Here is a 15,687-nt window from a genome sequence, read left to right on the forward strand (position 1 = left end):
AGAGTGATCATGGGCCTCTTGGCTGCATCTCTGATCAGTCTTCTCCTTGTTCCAGGTGAAAGTTTAGAGGGACGGCCGGGTCTTGGTAGATTTGCAGTGGTCTGATACTCCTTCCATTTCAATATGATTGCTTGCACAGAGCTCCTTGAGATGTTTAAAGCTTGGGAAATCTTTTGGTATCCAAATCCAGCTTTAAACTTCTCCACAACAGTATCTCGGACCTGCCTGGTGTGTTCCTTGGTCTTCATGATGCTCTCTGCACTTTAAACAGAACCCTGAGACAATCACAGAGCAGGTGCATTTATACGGAGACTTGATTACACACAGGTGGATTCTATTTATCATCATCAGTCATTTAGGACAACATTGGATCATTCAGAGATCCTCACTGAACTTCTGGAGTGAGTTTGCTGCACTGAAAGTAAAGGGGCCGAATAATATTGCACACCCCACTTTTCAGGTTTTTATTTGTTAAAAAAGTATAAAATATCTAATAAATTTCATTCCACTTCACGATTGTGTCCCAATTGTTGTTGATTCTTGACAAAAAATTAAAATTTTATATCTTTATGTTTGAAGCCTGAAATGTGGCGAAAGGTTGAAAAGTTCAAGGGGGCCGAATACTTTCACAAGGCACTGTATATACATATATACTAGGGATGTGCGGACTAGTCGTTTAATCGGTTAATTGTCGACTCATTTATTAAACGGTTAGTATTTTACTAGTCGGTTAAACGCTAGTGTGCCCCCCCCCCCAGGTCCCGACCGTGCGCCACCATGCAGCTCTACGCTCGGCCGTGCGCCGCACACTCGTCCCGTCTGGGCTATCTGGTTGATCCTGCCAGTAGCATATGCTTGTCTCTTTTTTCAACCCCCGCTATCCCCTTCATCATTAGCGGTGTTTTGACCACTTCAGCTACACCCACCACGTCCCTTCCTGCCACCCCGAAGCAAAGCATCCGCTCCACTATGTGCTGCTTGGACTGTCATGGCGCACCGACCCGCTGCCGTTACGCACAGACGCAGCGGCACTTTCTGTCTCAGTGGACGACTGAACATCTTCATCAGAGGGTGAATATTCCTCTTCAGAATATGAGTAAGCCATTACTTGACAAAGTACTTTGTCAGCGTTGACCAGACCTCTCGGTACGGTGAGTTTTCTCACTCTAAAATGTGCCGTCTTGCGCTCTGATACGCTCCGACGGCGAGTCTCATCTCCTCAGTTTTCAAACTCTGTAAACTCCAAAACTTTGCATGAAAACACGCCCACAACTGATGCTCAGATTGAAGTTGCAGATGTCCGCCATCTCCTGGTGTACAGTACATGAGGCACACAAGGCAGTATATTTGAAGCTATAGCTTGTTATGTTCAGCAATGTTACTTGTGGCAATATTGCGACTTTGGCGCTTAAAGGGTTAAATTGCAAGTTCAATACTAATTTCCGAACCGACTAGTCGTTAATTTTATTGGCGACTAGTCGGTTCGGAAATTAGTCGAAATTCCCATCCCTAATATATACGCACACACACAGTGTGTGTGTGCTTTGCTCTTTGGGCTACTTACTTGCCTTAACCTAATACTGCAAATAAAACAAGATAATTATTGAGTTGTTGGAAATTGTGCTATAATACATAGTCACACTATACTATCTTTTTCATTTGATCAACAGCAAAAATGACAGGCTTCATAATGAGAAAGACATCAAGACACCACAAGCAGCTGTCTTGACTGGTCATCACTGACGTGAGGCCTCTGTTAGTGGTTGAAGAAAAAGGCTTTACTACAATGATCTTATTTGCTCCGTCAGTCCAAACCTCCTCTTTCTGAATAAATAGGCAGAAATTAAAGTTGTTTTTCTTTTAATCAGATTAACTGGAAAAATAATCGACCGAATCATCAATTATTAATATAATCGTGAGTTGCAGCCCTAGATATAAGCCTGTTGGGCTGGGGTAGAATATGTTAGGGCTGGTCTGAGGGGGGGCTGCACAGTGGAGTAGTGGTTAGCACTTTCGCCTTGCAGCAAGAAGATCCCCGGTTCAAATCCCAGCGTGGGCCTGGGATCTTTCTGCATGGAGTTTGCATGTTCTCCCTGTGCATGGGTGGGTTTTCTCCGGGCACTCCGGCTTCCTCCCACAGTCCAAAAATATGCTGAGGTTAATTGATTACTCTAAATCGTCCGTAGGTGTGAATGTGAGTGTGATTGATTGTCTGTATATGTAGCCCTGCGACAGACTGACGACCTGTCCAGGGTGTCCCCTGCCTTCGCCAGAGTCAGCTGGGATAGGCTCCAGCACCCCCCGCGACCCTAGTGAGAATAAAGCGGTGTATAGAGAATGGATGGATGGATGGTCTGAGCGGTGTGTGGGGCAGAAGTCTTCAACATTTTTACAGAAATTATTTGGACCTCTCTGTGGTGTTAATAATGCTTAAATGCTTTCTTCAATTTCTCAGTTCAATTGAATTTCATTTATATAGTGCCAATTACAACTCAAATTATCTCAAGACGCTTTACAGAACCCATATGCCTGAACCCTCAGAGCAAGCCCTAAGGTGACAGTGGCAAGAAAAAAAACTCCCTTTTAATGGGAAGAAAGCTTGAACAGAACCCAGACCCATCTGTCGCTAACCGGTAGGTGAAGAGGGACAGAAAAGGTAGAGGGGGTAGGGAGGGAGAGGGACAGGACAAGAGGAGAGTGAGGAACAAAGAACATATGACACAAAATAGGATACATGCCTGATAAGATAGAAGACATATAAAAAAAAAAGATGATATATACAAAGTATAAGCTAATAACTGAAAATGGGTTATTGCGCATTCAAGCAAAGATGATCCGTGTTCATGTATGTTAAGTGCTCCACTGCAGAGTTGATTGTTTGAGCCTTGCGGTGGAACTATCAGTGATTATGACTGCTCTTTGTTTATTTAAGTTATTTGAAGACACTGTGAGCTTCAATGTGGTGTTTTTTGACCTTTATTTTAAGCTAAGGAACCGTGCTAACAATGCTAACCACGAAGCTAACCACTAGCATGTCTCTAGTTAAGCTGCTAAGGCTAATTTAGTTTGTTGTGGAGCCTGATTTATGCTGTATATGTAAATTTATATTGCTGTTGCTGTGTTTATAGTATGTTTTCCTTGCTGTGAGTGCATTTTCCTGTGAAAATATTGTGTTTACTTTTGCTAACACTATGAAATTATCGTGACCTGATCTATAAACTGTGAGGATGAGTATGTAAAGAGTGTTTACATATTTTATTTGTTTGTGACATGCACCTTTATATGTGTGTTGCAGTTTTACAATAATATAAAAGGTTAAGAACATACAGTAAACCTAACTCAACCTCAGTCAAGCCTGCTGGGTCTCTCCTTTTATGTTCGCTACCTGTCTGGAAATATGGGTGTATTCTGCAAAGACAGAATAACATGTTCACTTTTATGGTATAAGGCACTGGCATCCAATATACTACTTATATACCTGGTAAGTAAGATTGAAAGTGTGTAGATGAGCATATAAAGTATGGTAAGGGCGATTCAGAGTAGATTGGTGGAAATGGGCAGCTGGAAGCAGTTGGCTGAACATCATGCTCTGGTGAGAATGCATAATACAACGATGGTGACATATCAATTGTCAGGGGGGTCCTGCACTGACTACAATTATACATGCTGACGCTCAAACTGATTTTGTGGAGCAGCAAGAGTCTTCTATCTGCGAGAGCCATGCAAAGTTGGATGTGAACCGGTGAAAATGGCTCAGATACCCCTGATTTGACAAGAGAGGAAGAAACGCCACACTCCAATTCTGATAGCCTTGCACTGGCAAGTGATGCACGAGCTGATGGATATACAGTATATCAGTCTTGTACAGAAGCCACACCTGCCCTCCCCAATGCACGAACATGCTGTCCCAGACACAGGGAGTAATATTTAACCCACATCCAGTGTGCCTAGCTCTATGGGCCTGGCCTGTGAGTGGTATAATTAAAATATTGGAGGCTTTCCTGTAGAGCATCCTACAGTAGGTCTCTTTATGACTGTGAATGGAGGGTATTTGAGGAACTGCATCAGAGAGAAGGGAACATCTCCTTTCTGCTCTGTTGGTGTGATTTTGTCATTTCTGCAGAAGATGATTGACAAACAAAAAGATTTCTCCACAATTAAAGTCTACCTGGCTTCTACCGCAGCATGCCATGTGGGCTGTGAAGGCAAGACTGCAATCCAATCATCTTTGGTCTGCCGTTTTCATTAAAGGGAAATGCAGGCTACTTAATCTTGACAGCCTTGCTGATGGCTTTGACATCTGCCAAGCACATCAGTGAAATTCATGTGCTCTTCATGCACCCAGTTTGCACCAGGGCATGTCAGGGTGTCCCTAAAACTCCACCTTGCCTTAGTGCCCAAGGTGGTCGGCTCATGCTCCTCCATTGTTTTTTTTCTGACATTTTCTCCACCTCTTTTTTTTCCCCCCTCAGGAAAAGCAGTTGTGCATGCTTTGTCCAAGGGTTTTGCAGAAGTGACAGACTGTTTGTATCCTGATCTTGTCCACACAGGGGCAAGCTAATCATAAAGTAACAGCTCTAACTTGTAGAGGCAATTGGTCTTGCCAATACATAACTTAGGCCCTGCATGCTCGAGGGCTGGAGGATTCATACTACGTGTAGCCTGACAGCACCTTGGGTACTGTTACACACTTTCATGCACAACATGTGCCAAAATTGAACCATATTCAATTGAATATGGATATCATTTGACCCATGTTGCACATCAAAGAGTTAAAGGGGTTTCAAAACAACATATTTGATGCTACGTTATAGTGCAGGCTCCATAAAAGTATGTGGCTTTCCCTGACCACTCATGCTCATGGGGTTGTAAGTGGATTACACAAGCAACCTATAATTTCATGCTCAATTCAGCAACCAATCTGGAGTTAGGAAGACTGTATTTCACTGTTTAGTTTTTTAGCTGCCAATCCAGCCTGCATTTATTTTATGCTACATTTATATGTTTAATGGTATTTGGGATTTTCCAGCGTGGAGAATCAAGCCTCTCATAATACTGTATGGAAAAAAAACATGTACATGTTGCCAAATATCTGCAAGTAGTCTTACAGCTCTGTAAACTTTTCCACTCTTGAACTGAGACACAGCCATGCATTGACAAAAAATTCTCTCCCGGGCATGTTGTTTGTTTTGTGTACAGACACGTTTGTCTGTTTCTTGACAGAGACCGAAACTGCAGCCAAAACTATTAAAGTGACAAACACTTACCTGTACTCTGTCAGTACAAATAAATTTGATTTAAGAGATTACTCTTTCCCCAACTAAATCCTAGAGATATTTCTTGCACCATCTGACTACTGCATCCATTGGTGCTGGATCTAATCTTAAAATACTGAACATCTGTCCCAGAGCTTACCCTGCGATTTCCTCATGTCCTTTGAAGCTAAAGCACGGGTTCCATGCTGAAAAGGGGTCGAATCTGTTGTCACGTCATTAGGCCTCAACTCTTGCCCCAGCGACTTCCAATCAAACGCAGTATCACAGACACCTTGACCAGCTTCATATCCACCTACGGACAAAAACAATATTGTATAACTTTTTTGTTTTAAAGACACAGACACACAGACTACTGTGGAAAAGTTGCAGTCAGAGGTGGGACAGAAGGCTGTAAACAATGAATGCTTTCAAAAATATGATTGTTTACTATCATCAATTTACAAAATGCAATGTGACTGGACAAAAAAAATCTAAATCAAGTTAAAATTTGGTGTTACTGTCCCTTGCCTTCAAACCAGCATTAATTCTTTTAGGTATACTTGAAACATGGTTCATAACTGAAATAGAAACAGATGTGTAGGAGGCTTAAAATTGGGTGAGGAACAAAGAAATTCTGCTATGAAAGTGTGTGAGAGTACATATACATACATATATACTAAAATATACATACATACACACATATATATTTACATATACTCAGTTTTTTTCTAAATAATATAGGATCACAATGAAAAAAAGAGGAAAGTCCAACCTTTAATTCAAGTGCATTTGTTCAGTGGGGGAAAAAAAAAAATCACGCATTAAGAAATAGTTCTTTTACATCAAATCATGTGTGCCACAATTATTAGTACCCCTGATGTTACTACTTTGTACAACCCCCTTTCACCAACAAAACAGCACCGAATCTTCTCTTAAAATACATTTTTCTACAATTTTCAGTGTGAGAGTATGCTTTTGCAATAAAAATTGAATTTATTTTAAGGCTTTCAACACATCTTAACCAGGGGTGCAAAAAGATTACGGAGGGCGCTGTATTATATACCGGGCTTTGCAAAAGTTCTGTTACACTCGGTTTCATGATCTTTAGAGACGTTTACATGTCGGAGTGAAAAATTCCATTAAATAAACTGAAAGTTCTACCTTATAGGCAGGTGTCCATAATACAATTTTTTTCTCCGGTGAAGTTGTATCAAGATGGAAGTCAAAAGAGTTGAGACATCTGCTCTCCTTCATGCTGGCCACAACAAGTCTGACAGAGCCAAGCAGGTGAACATCAGCCAGATGACCATCCACAGAGTCGCGGAGAGGCGCAAGAATGGTGAAGATCTTTCAGTGATCTATCAAGAATGGTGAAGACCTGAAAGATCTTCACCATTCTTTAGCCTCTCCGCAACTCTGTGGACGGTCATCTGGCTGATGTTCAGCACAAAGGAGAGCAGATATCTCAACTCTTTTGACTTCCATCTTGATACAAATTCACCGGAGAAAAAAATTTGTATTCAGGACACCTGCCTATAAGGTACAACTTTCAGTTTATTTAATGGAATTTTTCACTCCGACATGTAAACGTCTCTGAAGAGCATGAAACCGAGTGTAACAGAACTTTTGCAAAGCCCGGTATACATTATGTTTTCATATATAATGATTATATTGATATTCCATACATGATTTATATATGTAGTATGATTTTCTCTGATATATAACTTTCATCTATTATATATATATATATATCTATCAGAGATGTGATTTTTCCGCGAATTCGCGGAATTCCGCTTTTTTCAGGGATGGGAATTTATCGCGGATTTCCGCCGATTTCATTTATTTGAACGCTGATTTCACAAGTTTGAACACTTTATTGTCGCTGATACTCCCGCGCGATGGTAACGACGTCAACGATAGCTTGTTAACGACGATTGTAAACGGCCCAGCGATTGGAAGTCGCTGCGCCACCGCCGCCGCACCCCCCCCGTCAACAACTTTCCGCTAAAATCAGAACTTGCTGATCCCATCCCTGTTATATGTCAGGGTAGAGACTGCGATTTGGTAGAGTTGGAGTTTCTACCAGTAGAGATTGCGATTGGAGTCTCTACCAGTAGAATTGGAGTTTCTACCAGTAGAGATTGCAATTGGAGTCACTACCAGTAGAGTTTGCGATTGGAGTCGCTACCAGTAGAGTTTGCGATTGGAGTCGCTACCAGTAGAATTGGAGTTTCTAACAAGTAGAGATTGCGATTGGAGTCTCTACCAGTAGAGTTTGCGATTGTAATCTCTACCAGTAGAAACTCCAATCCTACCAGTAGAGATGGAACTTTAAATCTGACCCCTGCCCTGACCCCTGACCCTAACCTTAACTAACCCTGACCTTTAAATCTGACCCCTGCCTTGACCCTAACCTTAAAAGTCTAACCTTAGCCCTGACAAATCTCTACTGGTAAGATTGGAGTTTTTACTGGTAGAGATTGTGATCGCAGTCTCTACTAGTAGAGACTCCAATCGCAATCTCTACCGGTAGAAACTCCAACTCTACCAAATCGCAGTCTCTACCCTGACATATACATATATATATATATATATAGGTGAATGATGTTGATACTCCATCTATGATTTTTTATATATATATATATATATATATATATATATATATATTCATTTTCTCTGATATATAACTTCTATCTATTGTTTTATATAGAAATATGTTCATTAGTCAGTATTTTGTTTATATATGTATATATAGCGTAACTATATATTGTCTCTTCAAATTATTAAAATAATTGACTTTACTTCCATTATCTGCTTCTCACTATCAGTTTAATATTCAGAGTTAAGGTGGATTGAATGTGCTGTCAAACAGCGCTGAGTGGAGCGGGTGACTGGTCCAAGATGCCGGCACCACCGCTCGTCAGCCCCAATAGGCAGTAGCGGTCGATGCGGCGTCTACTCTTTACATATGTCTATGGTATCGCACATGTCTGCATCTTCAAACCAGAAACAGGAAGTGAATTCGGTGACGTACGTGCATTACATTTGCGCTGGGAGCGGCTATGATTGGTGGAACTCACGGGAGGCGGGCCAAAATTGCAAGAAAGTTGCGGTGATTGGACAAAATTGCAAGGCCGCGCAAAATTCGCGGAGATTTCGCACGATCGCAACATCGTGAATTCCTAAAAAAAACGAGAACAGGTATTTACCACTTTTTTTGCTTGCTAACTATGATTTGACATTACTCACATTTACTGAAAGAAATCCCATGAATGTAAACATTTCTTAGATTTCATAGATTTGTTCAACTTATGAATGAATGAAATCACAGAATAGAGGAGAAATGCTGCCCATTTTCTTTCATGTCTGGACTTAGAAAATATTCTGGGTGCTACCCATGTATATCTAATTTAGCCTTTTTCATTAATGCTCTAAATGATTGTAAATATTTTGTAAGATGAGTGAAATGATAAAATACAGGGGAAGTCCTGGCCAATTCTTTTCACATCTGGACTTAGACAAATATTCTGGGCATTTTGACTTTTTAATTTATGTTCTGATCTGCTGTATAATAATCAATGACTTTTTGTTTTCAGAGCTAGCAGTCACTCAGCCAGTCTATGATCCCGAAGTTAAGGTCTCACACAGTCATTAAATTAGGTTAATTAATATTTTCCCAAAACCAAACATACAGAAAGATGCACAACATCTATGCTAAACATGCAGTTATGTTCCAAGCCAGACAGCATACTACAGAGGTTTACTAAGAGACCAGACACACATACTACTGGTGAAAGTGCAGTTTGCATGAAAATTGTGTACTTAAAAACCACATTTTGATGAAATGTACTTAAATACACAAATCACATGACAAAACCAAGTGCTAGAAAAATGTTAAATTACACAAATAAAATGTACCAGAGGCCACCAAATAGCACTAAAAAAAAAAAATCAAAATTTTCTTGGGGGGCATGGCCCCAAACCCCCCTACACATTAAGCAAAAGTGATGCAGGCTACTTCATTTCGAGTGCAGGCTACTAATACTTCTTGGGAAAACTCTGTTAGCTTTGATAACTGCTTGACAAATTTGAGGCATTCTTGCAATCAGTAGCATGAGATAATTACTTGAAATTTCCTCCTATGCTTCTCCCAACATCTCATAAAAGTTTGCAGCACTTGTGGGTTGCTTGTTCTTGACGTTTCTGTCCAGTTCATCCCATGCAAGTTCGATGGGGTTAAGGTCAGGGGATTGAGCTGGTCAAGTCATAATCCTTAGCTTCCCCTCCTCTTCTTTCTTGGCCAAATACCTCTGACACAGTTTGGAGGTGTGCTTTGGATCATTGTCTTGTTGTAGTGTGAATGGCTGTCCCACTAAATGCAGCCCAGAGGAAACGCCATGCCTCTGTAAGATACTGTGGCATCCATGCTGATTTAGAATTCCTGAGACTTTGTGCAGATCACCAGTCTGACCCCCTGCAAAACAGCCCCGGACCATCACGCTACCTCCACCACGTTTTATTGTGGGAACAACACATGCAGGAGTCAAGCGTTCTCCAACCCTATGTCAAGCGTACTTGTGCTGTTTTGATCCAAACATTTCAAACTTTGACTCATCTGTAAAGAGAACTGTTTTCCATTCTTCTACAGTCCAGTTTCTATGTTCTTTTGCCCACTGAAGTCTCTTCTTTATGTTCTGCTTTCTTAGGAGTGGTTTCCTGGCAGCTACCCTGCCTTTCAGACCAGATTCCTGCAGTCTATGCCACACAGTATACATACATATATACATTGCTGCAAATCAACCTGTCAAACCTGCAAATCCAAATCTTCACTTCACAGTTGAAACTGAGACTTGCTTACTACGACCACTGCTGTGAAGGTGTTGTCCTGTGAGCCACCTATCACCAAGCTGTTGACTCAGAAATTTGTGTTCTGATTCTGTTGTGGGTTTGGGTCTTTCAGACCTCTTTCTGTCAGTTTCCCCCAGTCTCTGAGTGCCTTCTGATGGTGAAAAAAAACTGTACTCGTTGACACCTTGATTTTCTTCACAGTTTCTCTGTAGGAAAGATCTACATTTTTAAGTGTTATGATGATCTGTCTCTCTTCTATTGTTAATTGCCTTTTAGTCGCCATTTTTATAGCAACATACTATTTTCTGCTGTACAATACTGTTTAAATAATGCTCTGAAGGGTATGGAGCCACGGTGTGTTCCAACACTACTTTTATGCAGACAGAGGGGGTTGTAGTAAGTGGCAAGAAATGTTGGGACTCTTGTAGGATTTGGTAGCACCAACTTTCAAGACTTGACAACATTCATTGCCGCAGAATAGCTTTAAATTGTTAACCCATTTCTTGTTCACTGAAAAAGGCTTTGGTATAATTCTGAAATGTACATTATTTTTCACTTTTGGGTAACCTTACCTTTTTTAAAACATCTGGCAGTTCACCACTTACCTTTGTACCATTTCAAGCTATTCATTGGACTTGAACTACTTGAATTTCAATTAAAAAAAACTGGAAACATTGTGGCATTCTAAAATTTTGGATCTGTAGTGTAGGTAGATACACCCCCTGTCAAACGTTTTAGGACAGGTTCTAATTTATTTGAATGAGAAAGTGTCCTAAAACTTTTGTGTGTGTATATATATATATATATATCATGGTAGAGACTGCAATTTGGTAGAATTGGAGTTTCTGCCAGTAGAGATTGTGATTGGAGTCTCTACCAGTAGAAACTCCAATCCTACCAGTAGAGATTTGTCAGGGCTAAGGTTAGACTTTTAAGGTTAGGGTCAGGGGTCAGGGCAGGGGTTAGATTAAAAGGTCAGGGACAGTTAAGGTTAGGGTCAGGGGTCAGGGCAGGGGTCAGATTTAAAGGTCAGGGTTAGTTAAGGTTAGGGTCAGGGGTCAGGGCAGGGGTCAGATTTAAAGTTCCATCTCTACTGGTAGAGATTACAATGCAAACTCTACTGGTAGAGACTCCAATCGCAATCTTTACTGGTAGAAACTCCAATTCTACCAAATCACAGTCTCTACCCTGATATATACATACCATAGAAAAATCTAAATATTGGTTTGATGACTTTTTTTGCATATTTTGCACAGTGAAATGTTCCAGATCAAACTAATATTTAGATTTACTTAATATTAGACAGAGATAATCTACACAAAATGCAGCTTTTAAATGATGATTTATTGAAGATTTAATGAAAACCTATATATCATCCCTGTGAAAAAGTAATCGCCCCCTAAAACTAATAACTAGTTGTGCCACCCTTGGCAGCAACAATTGCAGCTAAATTCTTCTCTGCAGAACAATTTTACTTCGGCCACATTAGAAGCTTTTGAGCACAAACTGCTGAAGTGATTGGTAGATATTCTCCAGGAGGATTTTATGATAGAGAGCGGAATTCCTGACTCCAACAGTTGCGAAAAGTTGTCCAGGTCCTCTGGAAGCAAATCAGCCCAAAACCATCACACTACCACCACCGTGTTTCACTGTTGACACGATGTTCTTGTTGTGGAATACAGTACCATTGCTTTACACCAAATGTAAGGGATCACTGTCTTCAACCTTTGACTCATCAGCCCACATGATGTTATTCCAAAAGTCTTGGGGCTTATCTAGACTTTTCTAGGCAAATATCAGCCTTGTCTTTATGTTCTTGCGGTCAGGAGTGTTTGCGCCTTGCAATTCTCCATGGCATTTTTTGTGACTTCCTGAATGAGATGTCAATGTGTTCTTTTGGTAGGGTGGCCACTTCTGGGAAGGTTAACCACTGTTCCATGTTTCTTCATTTGTGGATAACTCACTGGTGGTAAGCTGGAGTCCTATAGCCTTAACAATAGCTTTGAAAACCTTTCCAGACTGGCAAATGTCAACGACTTTGTTTTGCATTTGTTCTTGAATTTCTTTACAAAGCGGTATCATGCTTCTTTCTGAGACCCTTTAGCCTATTTTGCAATGCCAGACAGGTTCTATTTAAGTGATGTTGAGAATGGACAAGCTTGGCAGCAATTATACATGGGTGTGGCTGGTGAAATTTAACCCAAGTGCCAAATGAATTTGGTCAGTTGGTCATGTTAGAAAAGGCCTTACCTTCTTTCTGATGTGCATCTGCAGCAGTGTATACATCACTAGACACCACTGGTTGTTCAAGGCAGCTGGAGGGCAACACGTCATATGTTCCTGAACCAAGCTCTTTCGACTTTCCCAGGTCCTGGCTGGATGATATACTGTCAACTCTGAAAACATGGAGTGAAAAAAAATACATGAAAGGCAAAGACGTACTCTGGTATTCAGCATTTTACTCAGTAACTGCACCAACTGAGTAGATTGGGAGTCACTGGGATGGGAAAAAAAACAAACACACAGACACAGACACACACACAGCAGTGTACTCTGTATGTCCTGAGGGTTGCAGGACCCTCAGGACATACAGAGGGTCCATGTCTCACTGGGTCAGAGGAGTTTTAGCAGCATAAAGGGGGCCAACATAGTATTAGGCAGGTGGTCATAATCTTGGTAGTTGCTAGAGGTACGGACCATACTTTCCATTTGCCAATCAGATACGCGAGATCTGGTCACGTGACTCCCGGTAGATGCTGGAGGTACGGACCCGTAGCATCGGTACTACAGGTACGCACCCTAAACCTGACCCTAACACTAACCCTAACCTTAGCTTACCTTTCAACAGTTTGCAGTGGTTAGCAGCTTCTTGACTCGCGAGACTTGCGTACGGGTCCGTATCTGTCTGGCAAATGGAAAGTGCCGTATCCGTAGGCCACAGGCTACGGGTATGGGTCCGTATCTGTAGACACTACCCATAATCTTATCCCTGACTGGTGTATATACACGTACACAAACACGAGCAAACACGATATAAGTCAAAGCTCCTCAGTTCTACTGTATGACTCCTCAGTCATATAAGCCATGTGTCAGCTGACAGCATTCAAATGCCTGTAGTTACATTTCTAGGTGAACAATAATTTTTCAAATCCAACAATATAATTACAAAATCACAAAGGCTTCAATTTCAGTCTCAGTCATTCATTCCATTTTCATGATAAGCTTAAATTAACCAGTTAAACTAGTACTGTACTTTTAACGTTAGAACAGTACAAAGAACTGCTGCCTTTCTTGTGTCAACACTGAGGGATGGAAACATTTAAATGTCATTCAAATGACTATCCAAAAAAGTAACTCAGGAGAGAAAAAGAAAATTGAACCAATAGAAAGAGGCAAAGAGAAACATAAAGCAAGTGTACTGAAAGATTAAACTGATTATTTTTTTCTGTTAGCGATGCAATGCAGTGTAGTTTTCACATTCATCGGTGAGACTGCAGACTACAATCACTGAGATGAATCTTTCTGTACTGATTCCATGTATACTTCGACTTTGCCTGCCCTTCTATGTCTAGTTAAATGTTCATAGTATTGAATGTGTTGTATTTTGACTGCTCCCATGAAGTGACCAGTCAAAGAATTTGAAACTGTCGACAGAGGCCCAACCTGATGCCTGATGTTACAAGTGTCTTTTTTCTGCTGTAAAATTATTTCATATTGTAATAACTAACTGCCAGTCTTGCCATTGCAATTGACTATGGACCTGCATAGTGTTGGTCTTTGTTTAAAATTATTTACAAACTGTCTGGAACGAGCTGTTACTCAGGACTGCATGAACTCTAGAGGGAGCTCAGAGGTGCTATGTGGTCCATGACTCTTTAATCCCAATTTAGTTTGTGATCATTTGTCACACTTTGATACACGCTGAAACCCATGTGTCTCACACAAGTCAAATCAAATATTGCGGATTACCGTGTCGACACCAGACCTCGTGGCTGGGTTGATGAATGAGTCACCTTAAAGATCTTAATCACTTAATTTGGATTGCACTTCAGTGGGTCCTGGTACCAAAAACAAGTTTGAATTTATTCGGCGTCGAAACTAAATGCCACACAGTGAACCTGAATCCTTTAGACAGTTGCTATACTATAAATACTATATGCTGTTATAAATGCCATCGACTCTGATGTACCGCTCATTGTCATGTTCACTTTTGCAGTTATTTAAGATCAGCTTACGGAATTACAAGGCCGATACCGTTAAACATTTCAATTTAGACATTGTAGAAATCTGTTCTGAAGTTACTTGGGAAGTTAATATAATCGTAGGGTGGCGTCTTTCTCTTGTCAGCCAGCTATCGTTAGCCAACGCGAACAGAATTGTAGGACTGCTAAGCAGCTGAACTAACGCTGTAGCCCACAGATCACTGCCGCTACTAATTAATTTGTATCACCTCGTGAATAAATCAAAACCTCTCTGGAGTCATTGTCGAGGCACATGGAACAGCACAGTTTTTACTGATGTGGTGTTTGTCCCTTGCAGTCAATTACTCATTAGCATTAACAGAGTTAGCTGCAGGCAGGCAACATTAGCATTGCTCTGTGAATAACGTTAGCGCCGGGTTCACCCATCCACGAGACGAGCTCAAGAACAGCCGACAGATTTGTAACAAACTATGTCGAGATTACGTTTCGAAAGGTAATACAGTTCAACTCTGTAGTGCTGAGGTAAAGAAACACAGAGGTAATTCCCTTCCATGCTGCCACAACTCAACACAAAAGCACATCGTAGGCCCCAAAATTCGCCGTTTTATCTGAACCATCTAACACCAAAGCATACACAGACACCAACCTGGGCTGCCAGTCGTTCCAGTTTGGCCGCAGTTTGTTTGCGCCGCTGAGCCGAGACCCTGAGGCTTTACGGCTCATTACCTTTTAGAGCGCTGCATGACCTTGTGGCAGCGGGAAATGTATCTCTCCTCGGGGTTACTTTTCACTATGATGTTTTATCAAGTCTTACAAATCGGTTAGCAACTCGTTGTTACAGCTAGCTTCCGATAGTCGTTCTTCTTCTTGATGTTGGTTAGCGGTTGACAAACATCGAAATGGCACACTACCGCCACCTAGTGAGTGTGAATCGGAATTCTCAGAGAGGCTAATAAATATGAGCAAATAACATTCTTTTTTTTTAAAAAAAAAAAGTACAGTTGCAAAATATGTATTTAATCAAACTCTGTATTGTCAAGTGTTTTTGTCACATCTTCCTGAAGTGTGTTTTTTCTACTATTTAGCCTTGGATAAAATCTAATTGCCTCCTCCTTCCTCTTCCCTCCCATTTCTTTGATGAGGCTTGCTTTAAAGCCATCTGACCATCTCATCCCTCCACTGGTTTTGCTACCTTTCCTCAAGTCTCTGCTTTAATTTAGTTACTCATGGAGTCTGTCCCACTAAAGCTAAGCTAAATGTAATCCAAAATTGATAAAGTAGACAAAAAGTCTCTATAAAATAATTCCTAATCAGATGTCAATATCAAATAAAAACAATAGATTTAATCTTAACTGGATTTTTGCAGTTTTATGATTTAAAAC

General features: G+C 40.8%; 1 protein-coding gene across 2 annotated transcripts in view; it reads right to left on the reverse strand.

Annotated features, from left to right (window-relative positions):
- Positions 1-15,192, reverse strand: part of smg1 (SMG1 nonsense mediated mRNA decay associated PI3K related kinase) — a 238,923-nt gene extending 223,731 nt beyond the window's left edge. For both annotated transcript variants that reach the window (XM_051941283.1, XM_051941282.1), the window contains exons 1-3: positions 14,952-15,192; positions 12,354-12,499; positions 5,416-5,568 (exon numbers count right to left, since the gene is read on the reverse strand). In XM_051941283.1, coding sequence (XP_051797243.1) covers positions 5,416-5,568; positions 12,354-12,499; positions 14,952-15,028 — 376 coding nt within the window. In that variant the 5' untranslated portion in view covers positions 15,029-15,192. The remainder of the gene's footprint in view (positions 1-5,415; positions 5,569-12,353; positions 12,500-14,951) is intronic.
- Positions 15,193-15,687: the final 495 nt, after the last annotated feature.

This window comes from Acanthochromis polyacanthus, chromosome 21, assembly GCF_021347895.1.
Source record: "Acanthochromis polyacanthus isolate Apoly-LR-REF ecotype Palm Island chromosome 21, KAUST_Apoly_ChrSc, whole genome shotgun sequence".
Lineage (NCBI taxonomy): Eukaryota > Metazoa > Chordata > Actinopteri > Pomacentridae > Acanthochromis > Acanthochromis polyacanthus.